The sequence below is a fragment of the Phoca vitulina genome, unplaced genomic scaffold (genome assembly GCF_004348235.1).
Source record: "Phoca vitulina isolate PV1807 unplaced genomic scaffold, GSC_HSeal_1.0 scaffold11, whole genome shotgun sequence".
NCBI lineage: Eukaryota > Metazoa > Chordata > Mammalia > Carnivora > Phocidae > Phoca > Phoca vitulina.
The window spans coordinates 23,121,514-23,141,126 of NW_022589714.1; the positions used below are offsets into that span (position 1 = coordinate 23,121,514).

Sequence of the window (19,613 nt, forward strand, 5' to 3'; positions counted from 1 at the left end):
CCTTTACCTATTTCATCCCCTGTCTCCCTCCCCTCTGGCAACCACCACTTTGTCTCTGTATTTATGAGTCTGTTTCTGTTTTTTTGTTTGTTTGTTTATTCATTTGTTTGTTTTTTTTTAATTCCACATATAAATGATATTTGGGGAAATAAAAGTATTTTTTTTTTTCTGTCTGACTTATTTCCCTTAGCATAATACCCTCTAGGTCCATTCTTGTAGTTCCAAATGACAATATCTCATCATTTTTATGGCTGAGTAATATTTCATTATAGATAGATAATAGAAAGAGAGAGAGAGATACCATGTCTGTATTTACTTATCTATCAATGGACACTTCCATATCTTGGCTATTATAAATAATGCTGCAATAAACATAGGGGTGCATATATCTCTTGGAATTAGCATTTTCATTTTCTTTAGGTAAATAGTAATAGAATTACTGAACAATATGTTTTGGTTTTTTTAATTTTTGAGGAAACTCCATACTGTTTTCTGCAATGTTGCACCAATTTATAGTCCCACCAACAGTACACAAGATTTCCCTTTTCTCTGTGTCCTCTTTACAGTTCTTTCTATAAGGAGAAGAAGATTGAAAACTTTCTAAGAAATTCAGTGAGATCACTATTACCCAGGATGCAAAACCAGGCAAATACAGCAAAAGAAAGTATAAACCAATATCCCTAGCTTCAAGGGCTGGTGGTTATGACCTTCTTTGCTCCTGAAAATAGAAGAAATGAAATATAGATTAGCATTAATGATTTGTTAACATTAATGATAATTTACTACAAATATCTGAAAACTTTTTAGTTTTTTTCCCCCTATTGCTTTATCTGTAAAATTGAAATATAAATATTTAATAATAATGGCAAAAAAATTGTTGTACGTACTAGTAATGGAGTTATTCACTGTGGGTATTAGAGATATATTCAGGGTGGTTTAACAAGAAAATTATTTAGAGTTTATTAAAAGAACATTACATGTAGGACCTGTAGGAGCTTCTAGAATCAAATCTGGAAAATTGGCATAAACGACAGAGTCTAGACAGCAGATAAGGAAACATCATATATTATCACAATGTCAGTAGGGATGGATGGCATTGACCCTAGGTAACACTGAGGAAGTGTTGTCAGTAGGGCCCTCGAAAATTGGAATGGTTGTCCTGATGTTGCCACCTGCAAAACAAATGAGTTCTCCATCCCTGCACCAGCTTACTTTCAAAGTCTGTGGTGGGTCCATGATATATTAGTCAACTTTTGGTTGCATACCCACATTTTGGGGTACCTGAGACCGGGAAAGGGGTAACTTGCATTTTCATCTTCTTTTATGAGAGATAGTCTCTAACTTTTATTAAAGAATTAGTAAGTAGTTAATTATCCATATGCAAAAGGGAGTTCAGAGGATGAATAGTGCAAGTAAGTAAGAGACAAATTCCACAACATGTTCTTTCCTTAAATAATTTTGCAAAAAATCGTATCTTTTTTACTTAGAAATTGTCTAATTTGTGAATTACTTTATTTTTTTAATTTAATTTAATTTTATTATGTTATGTTAGTCACCATACAGTACATCATTAGTTTTTGATGTAGTGATCCATGATTCATTGTTTTCGTATAACACCCAGTGCTCCATGCAATATGTGCCCTCCTTAATACCCACCACCGGGCCAACCCATCCTCCCACTCCCCTCCCCTCCAAAACCCTCAGTCTGTTTCTCAGAGTCCATTGTCTCTCATGGTTCGTCTCCCCCTCCAATTTCCCCCCTTCATTTTTCCCTTCCTTCTCCTAATGTCCTCCATGCTATTCCTTATGTTACACAAATAAGAGAAACCATATGATAATGGACTTTCTCTGCTTCACTTAGCATAATCTCCTCCAGTCCCATCCATGTTGATGTAAAAGTTGGGTATTCATCCTTTCTGATGGCTGAGTAATATTCCATTGTATATATGGACCACATCTTCTTTATCCATTCATCTGTTGAAGGGCATCTTGGCTCTTTCCACAGTTTGGCTATTGTGGACATTGCTGCTCTGAACATTGAGGTGCATATGGCCCTTCTTTTCACTACATCTGTGTCTTTGGGGTAAATACCCAGTAGTGCAATTGCTGGGTCAAAGGGTAGCTCTATTTTTAATTTTTTGAGGCACCTCCCCATTGTTTTCCAAAGTAGCTGTACCAACTTGCATTCCCACCAACAGTGTAAGAGGGTTCCCCTTTCTCCACAACCTCTCCAACATTTGTTGTTTCTTGCCCTGTCCATTTTTGCCATGCTAACTGTGTAAGGTGGTATCCCAATGTGGTTTTGATTTGAATTTCCCTGATGGCTAATGATGATGAACATCTTTTCATGTGTCTGTTAGCCATTTTTATGTCTTCTTTGGAGAAGTGTCTGTTCAAGTCTTCTGCCCATTTTTTGACTTGATTATTTGTTTTTTTGGTGTTGAGTTTGAGAAGTTCTTTATAGATCTTGGGTACCAGCCCTTTATCTGTAGTGTCATTTGTAAATACCTTCTCCCATTCTGTGGGTTGCCTCTTTGTTTTATTGACTGTTTCCTTTGCTGTGCAGAAGCTTTTTATCTTGATGAAGTCCCAAAAGTTCATTTTTGCTTTTGTTTCACTAGTCTTTGGAGATGTATCTTGGCCGATGTCGAAGGGGTTACTGCCTATGTTCTCCTCTAGGATTTTGATGGATTCCTGTCTCACATTGAGGTCTTTCATCCATTTTGAGTTTATCTTTGTGTATGGTGTTAGAGAATGGTCGAGTTTCATTCTTCTGTATATAGCTGTCCAATTTTCCCAAGCACCATTTATTGAAGAGACTCTTTTTTCCATTGCATAGTGAATAAATTTAGTTTACAGTAATTGCTGAAGGAGATTATTGAGAGGATGTGACTGCTTGTTGACCCTCATGTTATACAGGGGCATTTGGAGGCACCTTACCCACTCCTCTGTCCCTAGGATATATATGCCACCCACTACTGTCACACTGGGAGCTGTTTTAAGGATATAACCTTGAAAGAGGAAGGTGTTGTTGAGATTATCTGTATTGAATACATGACTGAACCAAGTTATAGACTATAAATAAAGTTAAGATTCTGGAAGGTAGATGTAGAAATCTACTGTTCTTGTGGCAGCCCAAGACAAGCCTTGTGGGAAAGTTCCCTTATTATTAAACTTACCACCTACCAATCTGGAGTGGTCTACCTCTTTCTATTGTCTCTCCTTGCCCTCCATGTACATGGGCCAATTTGCAAGCCAACAGTAACTTAAAAAAACAGGGAGCTGAGAAGGTTTTCATTTGTGTTTTTGATTTGTTTTTAAAGAACTGCAGAAAGGATTCAAATATATATATATAACAGACTGTTTTTGAAGAAAAGGCATCAGAGAAAGTCAATTTGGTTAACATGAGGCAATCATATATAAATGGTCATGTATGTGTTTAATTTTAAGGAAATAATGTAAATTTTGAATTCTCCTAGGTTCACTAAGATGAGAATAAAGCCACAGTTGTAGTCACATTGAACAATAACAGAAAGAATAAATACCTAGTTGATAGCATGAGGCAAAGTGTTGATTTTTGCAGACAAGTTGAAAATCTCATATATTCTGAACATGATCTTAGACTTAGCTGCAAGTTGTATCAGTGACACATTTATAATGAAGTGAATCCTTTGCTTGTTTCGAAATAATAACTGTGAGATTGAGGTAGATGAGTACCTAAGTGATGCCTGTGCAATTGGGGGCACTTATGTTGATCTTTACAGCACCTTAACTGCCTGTGTCAGAATGGATTTCAAGGTAGGCACACATGCTAACCAAAAGTATGATACCTGAAGGTTAATTTGAGGTGGAAGTAACTCCTTATTTTTAGAAGATACAATTCATCTGGTAGACATTCACATTAATTTCTTTTTCCAGGAGAACATTTGAATATATAACATCTGGTTTGATTATTTTACTATATCTTCACATAATCACAGAAACAGATATATTTAGTGTTGAATGAATATTTTGCTTTTGTAAATAAACCAGTTTTTTTTTAGGTTTATCAACTATAAGTCCATTACACTTATATTTATTATTTTTTTAAGATTTATTTGAGAGAGTGCACATGTGAGTGGGGGAGGGGCAGAGAGAGATTGGGAGAGAGAAGCTTAGGCAGACTCCATGCTGAGCACGGGGGTGGCTGCCATGGGGCTCGATCTCAGGACCCTAAGATCACAACCTGAGCCAAAACCAAGAGTCTGGTGCTTAACTAACTGTGCCCCCCAGGCACCTGCATTACACTTATATTTACAACTTGTAATATTTCTATTTATACCATATTCCATTCTGTTACCGTGGTAACTCTTATAGTAGCCCTTGTTAATATATATCATTTATTTTGGTAAAGAGCTGTTTAAGTTTTTAAATATTTATAGTTTTTTACTTTAGGAGGAAACTCTAATAATAGACCTTTGTTTTCCAAGATTGGAAAAAGTACTAAGACTCTCAATACTTTATATGCAAGCAAATACTATCAGGCTGCCATCATTATAAGCCAAAATGTTGTCCAAGATCTATCTTCTCAAAACTGTCCCTAATTCTATTTCTGTGTGAATGATTGATTCAAGAATAAAGCACTGCATAATCTTTAGGCAATAAGAAAGTCATATTTGTCTTGAAAACCATGAATGGAACAGCTGTTTTTTTTTCTTATTAAATCTGAGAAACTGGTTTTATGTGGTTAACCTTAAGAATGATCATCTTCAGATACTGTGTGGCCACTTATCAAAATTTAATGTACTACTTAACAAAAATTCAGGATAATTTCTTAAAATTGTATGACACAGAGCAAAAAACAAGGTCTTTTGAAGAAGTGAATTTTGGCATATCCCCAGCTATAAAGAACAAACCAAGGTTTTTAAGTGTGCCATTTTTTCTCACAAAGTTGATTCATAAGGAAAATTACCAAAAAAGTAATTTTAAGGTTTAAACAAAGTATTTATTCACTCATATTATTATTTTTAATTTTCACATTTTCCTCAGTTTACCTTGATGTTCTAATGTCATATTTTCACTTAATATTTTGTTAGTGATCATAATAATACAAATAGATTTTCTATTGAGGTAGGTATGTTCTTTCCTATTTAGATATCTATTGCATTAATTTCTCTCCAGCCCAGATTCATTTCACGATTTTAGAGAAAAATATTTAAGAATATTAGAAAGATTTCCATTCATCTAATTTGCAAATACCATGTGTTATGTGTCAATGCCAACTTTTCTATTCTTATTCAAAATTGGCCAAAAAGAAAAAAATAGCTTTCAAAATCTTAAGAATCAATTCAGTGTCAGTTTAGGCTATGTTTTTAAATTTTAAATTTTCTTTGCAAATTAACAAACAATCCAAATGACATACTATGAAAGTCGGCTTTAGAAACACAGTTCTAAGTGGAGCATTCATGGGAAATCTGCACTGCAGAACTAGTTAAAAGAAAATGTTAAGGGGTGCCTGGCTGGCTCAGTCCATAGAACATGCAACTCTTGATCCCGGGGTTGTGAGTTTGAGTCCCACTTTGGGCATATAGATTACTTTAAAAAAAGAAGAAGAAAAAAAGAAAATGTTAAAATTATATAGTTAATGAATATTTCTGATTTATTTTCTTTCCATATAGACCTGCTTTTTGAAATTAATAAAAAGAAATGTGACTCATCACCCTGCCTCCATAACACTACAACTAGAGAGTTCATGGATAAATACAAATGCTTGTGTCCCCCTGGCTTTATTGGTAAGTAACATTTGACAAATGTGCCTTGTAAAAAAAAAACATTTAGCCCTGGGGGACATACATCAGGATGCTATTGATTCACTACTATTTCCTTTTTGTTCCTTTTATATTTTCTTAGATTAACATTTGATTTGTATCCCAGTAACTTGAAACATCTATTCTGTCTCTAGAATCCAAAGCAGAAGATAAATTATTTCACATCTAAGCAGACTTTGAATGCTTACCAATTCAGAGGAGATTAGTCTGCATTTAGTAATTCCAAGAGAACTTGTTGCAGTTTGTAGTAAGGTGAAATGAATGGATTCTGACACTAATATATGTGGCATTTTTATCTGAGGAGTTTAGTTTCAAATATCACCCCAAATGGATTAAAAGATTTGGGCAAATTTAAGAACTATAACCTGGCACTTGGTTACCTTATTAAAACATAAAATCTTTTTATTGTTTTTTCAAAGTTTCAAGATATGAAATAAATACAGATTTGTGTGCTTCACATCCATGCAAGAATGGAGCTACCTGCATTGACCAACCTGGTAATTACTTCTACCATTGTGTGGCTCCATTTAAAGGTAATGAACACCAAGGGAAAAGGAAAAGCAAACATAATTAACTTTAAAAAGCATTTCTGTCTCTTATCTGAACTCATTTCAGTCTTCCAACAACATTATTAGTCCTTCATTTTCTTAAATTCAGCTTGTAAGTGACCAACCAATTATCCCTTAGGCAGAAACTAGAGTGAAGTGAACTTGGTTCATACATCCACTAAAACAGATGAGTTTCTTATTTTTCTATTGGAAAGGCCACAGATACAACCAAATGATAAAATGAAAAGTAAGGAATTTATTACCAGTCTATTGTGTTGTATTTTAAATATTTTTTCCTATTCTTTCAATTTCTCATGAAATTGTCAGATTCTTTTTCTTTCTTTCTTTCTTTTCTTTCTTTCTTTCTTTCTTCTTTCTTTCTTTATTTCTTTCTTTCTTTCTTTCTTTCTTTCTTTCTTTCTTTCTTTCTTTCTTTCTACTAAGTAATTATTATTTGTAAATTATTGTGCACACTAGTACATAAGAAATAAATCATTGGATACTTCTTTGGACTTTATTATCTTTTTTTAAGCTATAGAATTTGAAAACTAAATTAACCAGGGTTCTCCAGAGAAACAGAACCAATGGGAGATATATCTATATATCTATCTATGTATTATGGCAATTCATTTTGAGGAATTGGCTCACACAATTACGGAGGCTGAGAAGTTTCATGATATGCTATCTGCAAGCCAGAGACCCAGGGAGCCAGTGGTGTAATTCTAGTCTAGAATCCAAAGGCATGAGAATGAGGGGAGTGGATGGTATAAATCCCAGTCCAAGAACAGGAGAAAACCAACATCCCAGCTCAGCAGGTAGGCAGAAAAGGAGCAAGTCCTCCATTTCTTTAGTTTTTGTGCTACTCAGGCCCTCAACAGTTTAGCTGATGCCTGCCCAGTTTGGGAAAGGCAATATACTTTATTGAGTCTACTGATCCAAATGCTAATATCATCAGGAAACACCTTCACAGACACGCCTGGAAGTAACATTTAATCTGGGCACCCTGTGGTCAGGTCAGGTTGACACATAAAATTAACCATCGCAATGTTCAACTAAATGCAATCAATTTAGATGTTTTTTAAATGTTGTACCTAATTTCCTTAGATCTTCCTGTAATTATTAATGAAAAAAATATGACTGTTGACAAATTTCAAATATTTTATATCTGTATAAACTCACTAAGTTATAGTTCTCTTATCTGTTAAATGGAGATAAGAATATACTTACCTCATTGATTTGAATATAGATTTAATGAAATAAGTCATAGAAATACTACATTGCCTGCCAGATATTAATAATCATCAAGTGTTTAATTGTAATTTTAAATGATTTTCTAACAAATATATGTAAAAACCATGAAATAGGCACTATTTTCTAATGTTTCATTAGGTAGGACTTAGTACATATTTAATTATACAGTGGCAGTATCATAGCCAATGAGGTTTATCCGAGGTGCGATTATTGCTAATTGAAAACTTTTCCTAATTATACATCTTTTAAAGGTACATAGAGAATTATCTAAGCAATCCCAGTAATTTAAAAAAAAATATTAGATTTCATTTTAAAAATAACAAGTTTGACCAGTACCTACATCTTAGTTTCTCATACCATTCTCCAATAAAAGGATCCAGATCTCTTTAGAGATCTAGCTGATTCTAGGACTAAAACGCAGAATATACAAATGAGTGTGGAGAGCTTGTAATGCCAGAAAGCAATGAGATACTCAAAAAACAAAACCATGAAAGGATGTCAAAGAGACACATGAACCAACTGCCAAAGCTAAAATAATTTGAGCAAGAAAATAAATGAATAATGAATTATTATCCAAAATATAAAATAAATATTCATGAGTCCATACAGAGAAAAATAAATGATTGATAAATAAATGAGTGGGAATAATAGACACATCTTTTATACAGAATAATTCCAAATAATTTATGTAGATACTTTACACTCAAGGAGATAGAACATAACTTCTCACATCTTAACTTTGCACCTAGTGACTATCTTCCAAAGTGCACAGCATGGAAATGGGGGTTGGGGAAGAGTAACTTTACAGTGGAGAAATCTGACAAACACTACCTAAGTCAAATGATCAAAGTTAACATCAGTATTGCTAAATCATATTAATAGCATAGACATTTGACATGAAGTAATGGGGATGACACTTAGTGTCAAAAAAATCTTAGTGATTTTTTTTCTTAAAAACACATTACCCCAGTCTAATCATGATAAAATCATCATACAAATCCCAATTCTACAAAATACCTGACTAGTACTCCTTAAAACTATCAAGGTTATCAAAAACAAGGAAAGTGTGCAAAAGATTTTTAGTTTAATAGAGTCACAATTGCTCACTTCACCACAGGAAGACTGGTACTCGGCATTCCAAAAGGCTCTGAAGACAATGCCCTTCTTAACCTCCTTAATCCTCTGGAAAGTCAAATCCAGCGTGGGTCAGATCAGAAACAAATGATTTGAGGGGGAGGAGCAAGATGGTGGAGGAGTAAGAGACCTAAATTTCATCTGGTCCCAGGAATTCAGCTAGATAGGTATCAAATGATTCTGAACACCTACAAACTCAACAGGAGATCAAAGAAAAGAATAGCAGCAACTCTCTGAACAGAAAAGCGACCACTTTCTGGAAAGTAGGACGTGCAGAGAAATGAATCCGAGGCGATATACGGGAAGATAGACAGCGGGGGGTGGGGGAGGGGGCCTCCATCAGCCGCTACTTGCAAGTGATAGAGCAGCGGAGCACAATTTCAGAACTTTTAGAAGTCTGCTCCACTGAGGGATGTTGCTCCGGTGGCTAAGCGGGAAGTAGAACACTCACTGGGACAGTGTGGTCTCAGGACCCTCGGGGTCACAGAAAGACCATGGGTGCCTGAGTGTGGCAAAGCTCCCAGGTATCAGAGCGGGGAAGCCAGCTGCAGAGACGGAGCAGAGGAGTGGGCTCTCAGCTCGGGGTTGCCATAAACCGTGATCCACGGCACAGTCAGGCCACTGCTCTTCTAGCAGGGAACCAACAAGTGGCAGATCCGGGGAGACTCCCCTTCCTCCCCCCGGAGGAGCGGCACGGGAGTGCACCACAGTGATCTGCTGGGTTTGGAGACTCCAAATGCGGTGATGTGCCAGAGACAGAAATGCTCAGTAACAGGCCGGGTGAGCACGGAGTACAGCCAGAGACCGGGAAGACGGGAGTGATTGACTGCTTTTCTCTGGGGGCTCACTGAGGAGTGGGGCCCCGGGTTCTCGGTGCCTCCGGGGCAGAGATTGGGAGGCCGCCATTTTCACTCTTGTCCTCCAAAGCTGTACAGAAAACTGCTATGGAGAGCAAACCTGAGCAGATTACTTAGCCCGACCCCTGGCAAGGGCAGGGCAATTCCGCCTCCGGCAAAGATATTTGAGAACCACAGCAACAGGCCCCTCCCCCAGAAGATCAGCAAGAACATCCAGCCAAGACCAAGTTTGCCGATCAATGAGAATGGCAGAACACCAGCACTAAGGAATACTGCAAATAGAATTCATGGCTTTTTTCCCCCCTGATTCTTTACTCTCGCAAAGTTAATTTTTTAAATTTTCTTTTTTTTCTTTTTTGAGTTATTCTTTTTCCCCTTCTCAACCAACATCTTACCAATCCTTTTTAAAAAAATTTTTATTTTTCATTTTTAGAGTCATATTCTATCCCTCCATAGTATTTAACCATATTTTTGGTATATATTTAAGTTGTTCACTCTTTAAAATTTTGGTATACAGTTTCTTCTAACAGACCAAAATATACCCTAAATCTCTAGTGTATGGCTTTGCTCTAGTCTCCTGCCTGATCACATTCTCTCCCCCTTTTTTTTTTTTATTCCTCTTCTTTCTTTTTTCAACCAACTTATAAATTCCTCTTATAAAATCTTTTATAATTTTCATCTTTACAGTCATATTCCATCCCTTCATCATATCAACCCTTATTTTTTTATTTTTATTTTTTTTAAAGATTTTATTTATTTATTTGACAGAGAGAGACACAGCGAGAGAGGGAACACAAGCAGGGGGAGTGGGAGAGGGAGAAGCAGGCTTCCCGCCGAGCAGGGAGCCCGATGTGGGACTCGATCCCAGGACCCTGGGATCATGACCTGAGCCGAAGGCAGACGCTTAACGACTGAGCCACCCAGGCGCCCCTAACCCTTACTTTTATACATATATAACTTTTTCTTTCTTTAAAATTTTGGGAGGCACTTCCTTCTAACAGACCAAAATACACCCAAAATCTAGTGTGTGACACTGATCTATGCACCAGCCTGATCACATTTGATTATTTTTTTTTATCTTTTTCTTTTTCTTTTTTTTTTTTTTCTTTTTTCTTCCTTTCCCTTTCTTTTCCCCCAGGTTCAGGTCTCATCTGATTTGTTTAGTGTATATTTTTCTGGGGTTGTTGTTACCCTGTTAGCATTTTGTTCTCTCATTCATCTATTATCCCCTGGACAAAATGACAAGACAGAAAAAAATCACCTCAAAAAAAGAACAAGAGGCAGTACCGACTGCCAGGGACCTAATCAATATGGACATTAGTAAGATGTCTGAACTGGAGTTCAGAATGACGATTTTAAAGATACTAGCTGGGCTTGAAAAAAGCATGGAATATATTAGAGAAGCACTTTCTGGAGAAATAAAAGAACTAAAATCTAACCAAGCTGAAATCAAAAAGGCTATTAATGAGGTGTAATAAAAAATGGAGGCTCTAACTGCTAGGATAAATGGGGCAGAAGGGAGAACTAGTGATATAGAAGACCAAATGATGGAAAATAAAGAAGCTGAGAAAAAGAGAGATAAACAACTACTGGATCACAAGGGCAGAATTCAAGAGATAAGTGATACCATAAGACAAAACAATATTTGAATAATCGGGATCCCAGAAGAAGAAGAGAGAGGGGCAGAAGGTATATTGGAGCAAATTATAGCAGAGAACTTCCCTAATTTGGGGAAGGAAACAGGCATCAAATTCCAGGAGGCACAGAGAAGCCCCCTCAAAATCAATAAAAATAGGTCAACACCCCGACATCTAATAGTAAAACTTAAGAGTCTCAGAGACAAAGAGAAAATCCTGAAAGCAGCTCGGGAGAAGAGATCTATAACCTACAATGGTAGAAACATTAGATTGGCAACAGACCTATCCACAGAGACCTGGCAGACCAGAAAGGACTGGCATGATATATTCAGAGCACTAAATGAGAAAAATATGCAGCCAAGAATACTATATCCAGCTAGGCTGTCATTGAAAACAGAAGGAGAGATATAAATTTCCAGGAAAACAAAAACTAAAGGAATTTGCAAACACGAAACCAGCCCTACAAGAAATATTGAAAGGCTCTCTAAGCAAAGAGAGAGCCTAAAAGTAACATAGACCAGAAAGGAACACAGACAATATACAGTAACAGTCACCTTACAGGCAATACAATGGCACTGAATTCCTATCTTTCAATAGTTACCCTGAATGTAAATGGGCTGAATGCCCCAATCAAAAGACACAGGCTATCAGATTGGATAAAAAAACAAGACCCATCAATATGCTGTCTGCAAGAGACTCAATTTAGACCCAAAGACACCCCCAGATTGAAAGCAAGGAGTGGAAAACAATTTACCATGCTAATGGACACCAAAAGAAAGCTGGGGTGGCAATCCTTATATCAGACAAATTAGATTTTAAACCAAAGACTGTAATAAGAGATGAGGAAGGACACTATATCCTACTTAAAGGGTCTATCCAACAAGAAGATCTAACAATTCTAAATATCTATGCCCCTAACATGGGAGCAGCCAATTATATAAGGCAATTATTAACAAAAGCAAAGAAACACATCAACAACAACACAATAATAGTGGGGGACTTTAACACCCCCCTCACTGAAATGGACAGATCGTCTAAGCAAAAGATCAACAAGGAAATAAAGACTTTAAATGACACACTGGACCAAATGGACTTCTCAGACATATTCAGAACATTCCATCCCAAAGCAATGGAATACACATTCTTCTCTAGTGCCCATGGAACATTCTCCAGAATAGATCACATCCTAGGTCACAAATCAGGTCTCAACCGGTACCAAAAGATTGGGATCATTCCCTGCATATTTTCAGACCACAATGCTTTGAAACTAGATCTCAATCACAAGAGGAAAGTCGGAAAGAACTCAAATACATGGAGGCTAAAGAGCATCCTACTAAAGAATGAATGGGTCAACCAGGAATTTAAAGAAGAATTAAAAAAATTCATGGAAACCAATGAAAATGAAAACACAATTGTTCAAAATCTTTGGGATGCAGCAAAGGCAGTCCTAAGAGGAAAGTATATAGCAATACAAGCCTTTCTCAAGAAACAGGAAAGGTCTCAAATACACAACCTAACCGTACACCTAAAGAAGCTAGAGAAAAAACAGCAAATAAAGCCTAAACCCAGCAGGAGAAGAGAAATAATAAAGATCAGAGCAGAAATCAATGAAATAGAAACCAAAAGAACAGTAGAACAGATCAATGAAACTCGGAGCTGGTTCTTTGAAAGAATTAATAAGATTGATAAACCTCTGGCCAGACCATATCAAAAAGAAAAGAGAAAGGACCCAAATAAATAAAATCATGAATGAAAGAGGAGCGATCACAACCAACACCAAAGAAATACAAACAATTATAAAAACATATTATGAGCAACTATATGCCAGCAAATTAGATAATCTGGAAGAAATGGATGCATTCCTAGAGATGTATCAACTACCAAAACTGAACCAGGAAGAAATAGAAAACCTGAATAGACCTATAACCACTAAGAAAATTGAAGCAGTCATCAAAAATCTCCCAACAAACAAAAGCCCAGGGCCAGATGGCTTCCCAGGGGAATTCTACCAAACATTTAAAGAAGAATTAATACCTATTCTTCTGAAGCTGTTCCAAAAAATAGAAATGGAAGGAAAACTTCCAAACTCATTTTATGAGGCCACCATTACCTTGTTCCCCAAACCAGACAAAGACCCCATCAAAAAGGAGAATTACAGACCAATATCCTTGATGAACATGGATGCAAAAATTCTCACCAAAATACTAGCCAATAGGATCAACGGTACATTTAAAGGATTATTCACCACGACCAAGTGGGATTTATCCCTGGGCTGCAAGGTTGGTTCAACATCCACAAATCAATCAATGTGATACAATACATTGATAAAAGAAAGAACAAGAGTCATATGATCCTCTAAGTAGATGCAGAAAAAGCATTTGACAAAGTACAGCATCCTTTCTTGATCAAAACTCTTCAGAGTATAGGGATAGAGGATACATACCTCAATATCATAGAGCCATCTATGAAAAACCCACAGCGAATATCATTCTCAATGGGGAAAAACTGAGAGCTGTCCCCCTAAGGTCAGGAACACGGCAGGGATGTCCACTATCACCACTGCTACTCAACATAGTATTAGAAGTCCTAGCCACAGCAGTCAGACAACCAAAAAGAAATAAAAGGCATCCAAATCGGCAAAGAAGAAGTGAAACTCTCACTGTTTGCAGATGATATGATAGTTTATGTGGAAAACCCAAAGACTCCACCCCAAAACTGCTAGAGCTCATACAGGAATTCAGTGAAGTGGCAGGATATAAAATCAATGCCCAGAAATCAGTGACATTCCTATACACCAACAAGAAGACAGAAGAAAGAGAAATTAAGGAGTCGATCCCATTTATAATTGCACCCAAACCATAAGACACACAAAAATAGACTCAAAATGGATGAAAGACCTAAATGTCAGACAGGAGTCCATCAAAATCCTAAAGGAGAACACAGGCAGCAACCTTTTCGACCTCAGCTGCAGCAAATTCTTCCTAGAAACATTGCCAAAGTCAAGGGAAGCAAGGGCAAAAATGAACTATTGGGACTTCATCAAGAAAAAAGCTTTTGCACAGCAAAAGAAACAGTCAACAAAACCAAAAGACAACCAACAGAATGGGAGAAGATATTTGCAAATGACATATCAGATAAAGGGCTAGTATCCAAAATCTATAAAGAACTTATCAAACTCAACACCCAAAGAACAAATAATCCAATCAAGAAATGGGCAAAAGATATGAACAGACATTTTTCCAAAGAAGACTTCCAAATGGCCAACAGACACATGAAAAAGTATTCAACATTGCTCGGCATCAAGGAAATCCAAATCAAAACCTCAATGAGATACCACCTTACACCGCTCAGAATGGCTAAAATTAACAAGTCAGGAAACTACAGATGTTGGCGGGGATGTGGAGAAAGGGGAACCCTGCTGTACTGTTGGTGGGAATGCAAGCTGGTGCTGCCTCTCTGGAAAACAGTATGGAGGTTCCTCAAAAAGTTGAATATAGAGCTACCATACGACCCAGCAATTGCACTACTGGGTATTTACCCCAAATATACAAATGTAGGGATCCGAAGGGGTACATGCACCCTGATGTTTATAGCAGCAGTGTCCACAATAGCCAAAGTATGGAAAGAGTCAAGATGTCCATTGACAGATGAATGGATAAAGAAGATGTGGCATATATATACAATGGAATATTATGCAGCCGTCAAAAAGAATGAAATCTTGCCATTTGCAATGACGTGGATGGAACTGGAGGGTATTCTGCTGAGCGAAATAAGTCAATCAGAGAAAGACATGTATCATATGATCTCACTGATATGAGGAATTCTTAAACTCAAGAAACAAACTGAGGGTTGCTCGAATGGTGGGGGGTGGGAGGGATGGGGTTGCTGGGTGATAGACATTGGGGAGGGTATGTGCTATGGTGAGCACTGTGAATTGTGTAAGACTGTTGAATCACAGACCTGTACCTCTGAAACAAATAATACTTTATATGTTAAAAAAAAAAAGAAGATAGTAAGGGAAAAATGAAGGGGGGGAATCTGAGGGGGAGACAAACCATGAGACACTATGGACTCTGGGAAACAAACTGAGGGTTCTAGAGGGGAGGGGGATGGGGGGATGGGTTAGCCTGGTGATGGGTATTAAAGAGGGCACGTACTGAATGGAGCACTGGTATGCGCAAACAATGAATCATGGAACACTACATCAAAAACTAATGATGTAATGTATGTTGATTAACATAACATAATAAAAAAATGTAAAATAAAATATAGTCACAATTATTTATTTTTGCTATTGTCATCCTTGCCAGACGAGATAGATCCAAAAAAGTATTCCTAAGACTGATGTCTAAGGGTTTAACATTTTTCTTTTAAGAATTTTATCATTTCAGGTCTTATTTTTAGGTCTGTAATTCATTTTGAGTTTACTTTTGTATATTGTGTAAGAAAGTGGTCCAGTTTAATTATTTTGCATGTAGCTGGTCAGTTTTCCTGAAGGAACTCATCAACAAAATGAAAAGGCAACCTAACCTACTGAATGGGAGTAGATATTTGTAAATGATATATCTGCTAAGGAGCTAATATCCAAAATATATAAAGTACTCATTCAGCTCAACACCAGGAAAACAAAAAATGCTGTTCAAAAATGGGTAAAGGACCTGAACAGCCAGACACTTTTCCAAAGAAGACGTATAGATGGCCAAAAGACCCATGGAAAGATGCTCAATATCACTAATCATCAGGGAAAAGCAAATCAAAGCCACAATGAGATATCACTCACACCTGTCTGATTGTCTAATATCAAACAGGTAAGAAATAACAAGTGTTGGCAAGGATGAGGAGAAAAGTGAGCCTTCATTCATTGTTGGTGGGAATATAAATTGGTACAGCCTCAATGGAAAACAGGATGAAATTTCCTCAAAAAGTTAAAAATAAAACTACCGTATGATCCATCAATTCTACTTCTGGGTATTTATCCATGAAAATGAAAACACTAATGCAAAGAGATATATGCACCTCTATGTTCATTGAGGCACACTTAACTATAGCTAAGATATGGAAGCATCATAAGTATCCATCAATAAATGAATGGATAAATATGGTATATGGCCAAGGGCATATAATGTTGTAGTAACTCTATGCTGAGATATCGTTACTCTACTTATCAAGGTGAGCATTTCATAATATACACAAATGTTGAATCACTATGTTGTATGCCTAAAACTAATATAATATTGTATGCCAACTATACTTCAACCAAAAAACAAAACACAAGGAAAGTCTGAGAAATTTTCAAAGCCAAAGAATACTAAAGAAACATGAATACTAATGGTTTGTGGTATCCTGGATTAGATCCTGGAAAAGAAAAAGACATTAGTTTAAGACTAAGGAAATCCTGGGGCACCTGGCTGATCATCGGTCAAGCATCCAACTCTTTATTTTGGCTCAGGTCATGATCACAGGGTCATGAGATTGAGCCCCATGTCAGGCTCCGTGCTCAGTGGGAAGTCGGCTTGAGATTTTCTCCCTCTCCCTCTCCCTTTGCCCCTCCCCCTGCTCACTCTCTCAAGATAAATAAATAAATCTTTATAAAAAAAAGACTAAGGAAATCCAAATAAAATATGGACTTTGTTAATAATAGTGTATCAATATTGGCTAATTTGCTGTGACAAGTGTACTAATGTCAGATAGTAATAATAGTGGAAACTGGTTGCAGAGTATACAACACCCTCTGAACTATCTTTGTAACTGTTCAGTAAATTTACAACTATTCTAAAATTTTAAAAAAGTTTAATTCAGAAATAAATGATTGCAAATAAATAATTTCTGATTCAAAATAATTTATACTTAAAACATAAATAGTCATTTTAGGTAGTCATAAATGTTTTTACCTTTTCATACACTAAATATTGTAGTCCACTAATTATAATGAAGGAAAGAATTCTTCAGTTAATTGCAGTGCCTTAGGTTTGTAAATCAAATTAAAATGTTCAATGGATTTCATACAAAGACATAAATGAAACATAAAAGCAAAAACAAAGTTAAACTGTTATAAAATGAATGTTCCTAATAATGAATGTAATTATTTTTTCTGTTAATAATGACATGTAGTGAAACTTACAGTACTAGGAATACACTATACTATCAAAAATACGTTTTTGACTATTTTAATTCACTTCATATTTTTATACATCTCTCTGCTAGAAAACTTGCCCTGTGTAACAGAACCTAGCTGCTTGTTCCTCTGTTTCCTTTGCTTCTGGCATAAGTTTAATTATCTTCCAAATATTTGGGACCATGTGAATGAGTTCTGACCAATAGAAAATCAGTGGTAGTTTTAATCTTATACTCTGGTCCATAAAAAATGCCCTATAAGTCTTTTTTTCCCTTTATTCTTTTCCATTTTTGTTGGAAGTGAGGTGTCTAAAAAACTAGAGGAAAGGAGAACCAGAAGATAGAAAAGCATAGGTCCCTAAATCTCATGTAGAAAAATGTCCATGGGTCAGAAGTATCCCCATTGTCCTGAGTGAGCAAAAAACAAAAGTTTTTATTGTGGTAAACCACTAAGATTAGAAGTGTTTGTTTTTTCTTTGCAGCAATTAACATTATTTATCCTAAAAGTTATCCCTTTAGTGCTCATACACACCTCCTTGAAAATTCCATTGGAATTGATTTTTAAAATACCATGAATAAAAATATTTTTTGAAAAACATGTCTGTGTAATACAGTTATGAATCATTTATATAGGAAATGTACATATAATTTCTTGTTTTAAAATTGTAATTCTTGGGACACCTGGGTGGCTCAGTCAGTTAAGCATCTGCCTTCAGCTCAGGTCCTGATCTCAGGGTCCTGGGATCGAGCCCCACGTAGTGCTCTCTGTTCAGTGGGGAGTCTGCTTCTCCCTCTCACACTCACTTTCTCTCTCTCTCTCAAATAAATATTTTTTTTTAAATTAAAAAAATTGTAATTATTCTCTGATTAAATTTAAGATTGTTAGCAAATGTGCAATGTTTCAAAAAGAAATAAAAATAATATACAGAAAAAATGAAACTTCAGCAAAATACAATCATAAAATTAAGTTTAAAAAATATTTAGTTGATTCATTAATTCAGTGAGGTTAGTTATTTTATATTGAGTAGACAATTTAACAAACTATGCCCCAGGTGGGAAAATCCAGGCCCCTCCCTATTTTGTGTATCTCACAAACACCACCACACTCATTCAGTTGTGTACTGTTGATGGCTCTTCCAGCTGTGACTTCAAGAGTGTATGTGCTCTTTGCTTGCAAAACCTAAATTATTTATTGTCTGGCCCTTTCAGAAAGCATTTGCTGACCCTTGGTGTAGAAAATGATCAAACAATAACCTATTTTATAAGCTACTTGTTGTGGCTTTCTGTTGGTCTAGTCCAAGTTTTATTTATTGGTTCTTTATCTGCACTAATATATATTTTGTTAAAGTAATATACAAAATCTTGCTTTTTATAGGAAATGTATAATCCTGCTCTACTGTATTAGATTAATATCATGATTTTTCATTTTCAGTAAAATTGTTGCCAGAAAAATAATACACATTTGGGAATTTATAAATTATAAGCCCCCCCTTTTTTTAAATTTAAAGAATATGTACAGTTACTATTTACCAAATATGTGGATTTGTAATATATAGTGCTTTGATCATTTAAGAATATACCCTAGTTCAGGGGCGCCTGGGTGGCTCATTCGTTAAGCGTCTGCCTTCAGCTCAGGTCACGATCCCAGGGTCCTGGGATCGAGCCCCACATCAGGCTCCCTGCTCGGTGGGGAGCCTGCTTCTCCCTCTCCCACTCCCCCTGCTTCTCCCTCTCCCACTCCCCCTGCTTGTGTTCCCTCTCTTGCTGTGTCTCTCTCTGTCAAATAAATAAAATCTTTAAAAAAAAAAAAAGAATATACCCTAGTTCAAACATTTTGCCACTTGTAGAAGTTATATTTCATTGTTAGTTATAACTTACTAAAGCATACACCAGAGAAAGGAATTTATCCAAAAAGTAGATTGTAATTCTATAGTCTACTTATGGGAACAGTAGAAATAGCTAGAAAAATCTTTGTATAATTACTTCTGGAGAGCTGAATAATGCAGTGTTTTATGCATGTTAGTTTCTAGCATTATAATTACAGATGCTCCACAAATAGCATAGGTTTCACACATGTTATTAATGCTGTATATCTCTTTTGAAATCTGTAGAATCTTTTTCTTCTTCTACTTTTTTAAAAAGAACAAATTAATATGGATAATAAATTCCTTAATACAACAATTGTTTTTCCATGAGGTGTTCATCCACTGGCGTAAGCTAGTGGTTAGTTTTGATTTAATCTAGGCTCCCTTCCAAGTTCTAGTC

The 19,613-nt window shown here is 36.1% G+C and overlaps 1 protein-coding gene and 1 pseudogene across 1 annotated transcript in view; both read left to right on the forward strand.

The window, feature by feature from the left end:
• The first annotated feature begins 1,399 nt into the window (after positions 1–1,399).
• The window catches only part of LOC116635771 (protein eyes shut homolog), a 215,453-nt gene continuing 197,239 nt past the window's right edge, over positions 1,400–19,613 (forward strand). The window contains exons 1-3 of the mRNA XM_032410091.1: positions 1,400–1,412; positions 5,658–5,771; positions 6,227–6,340. Of these exons, the coding sequence (XP_032265982.1) occupies positions 1,400–1,412; positions 5,658–5,771; positions 6,227–6,340 (241 nt within the window). The remainder of the gene's footprint in view (positions 1,413–5,657; positions 5,772–6,226; positions 6,341–19,613) is intronic.
• On the forward strand, positions 7,763–7,891 carry LOC116635939 (annotated as a pseudogene).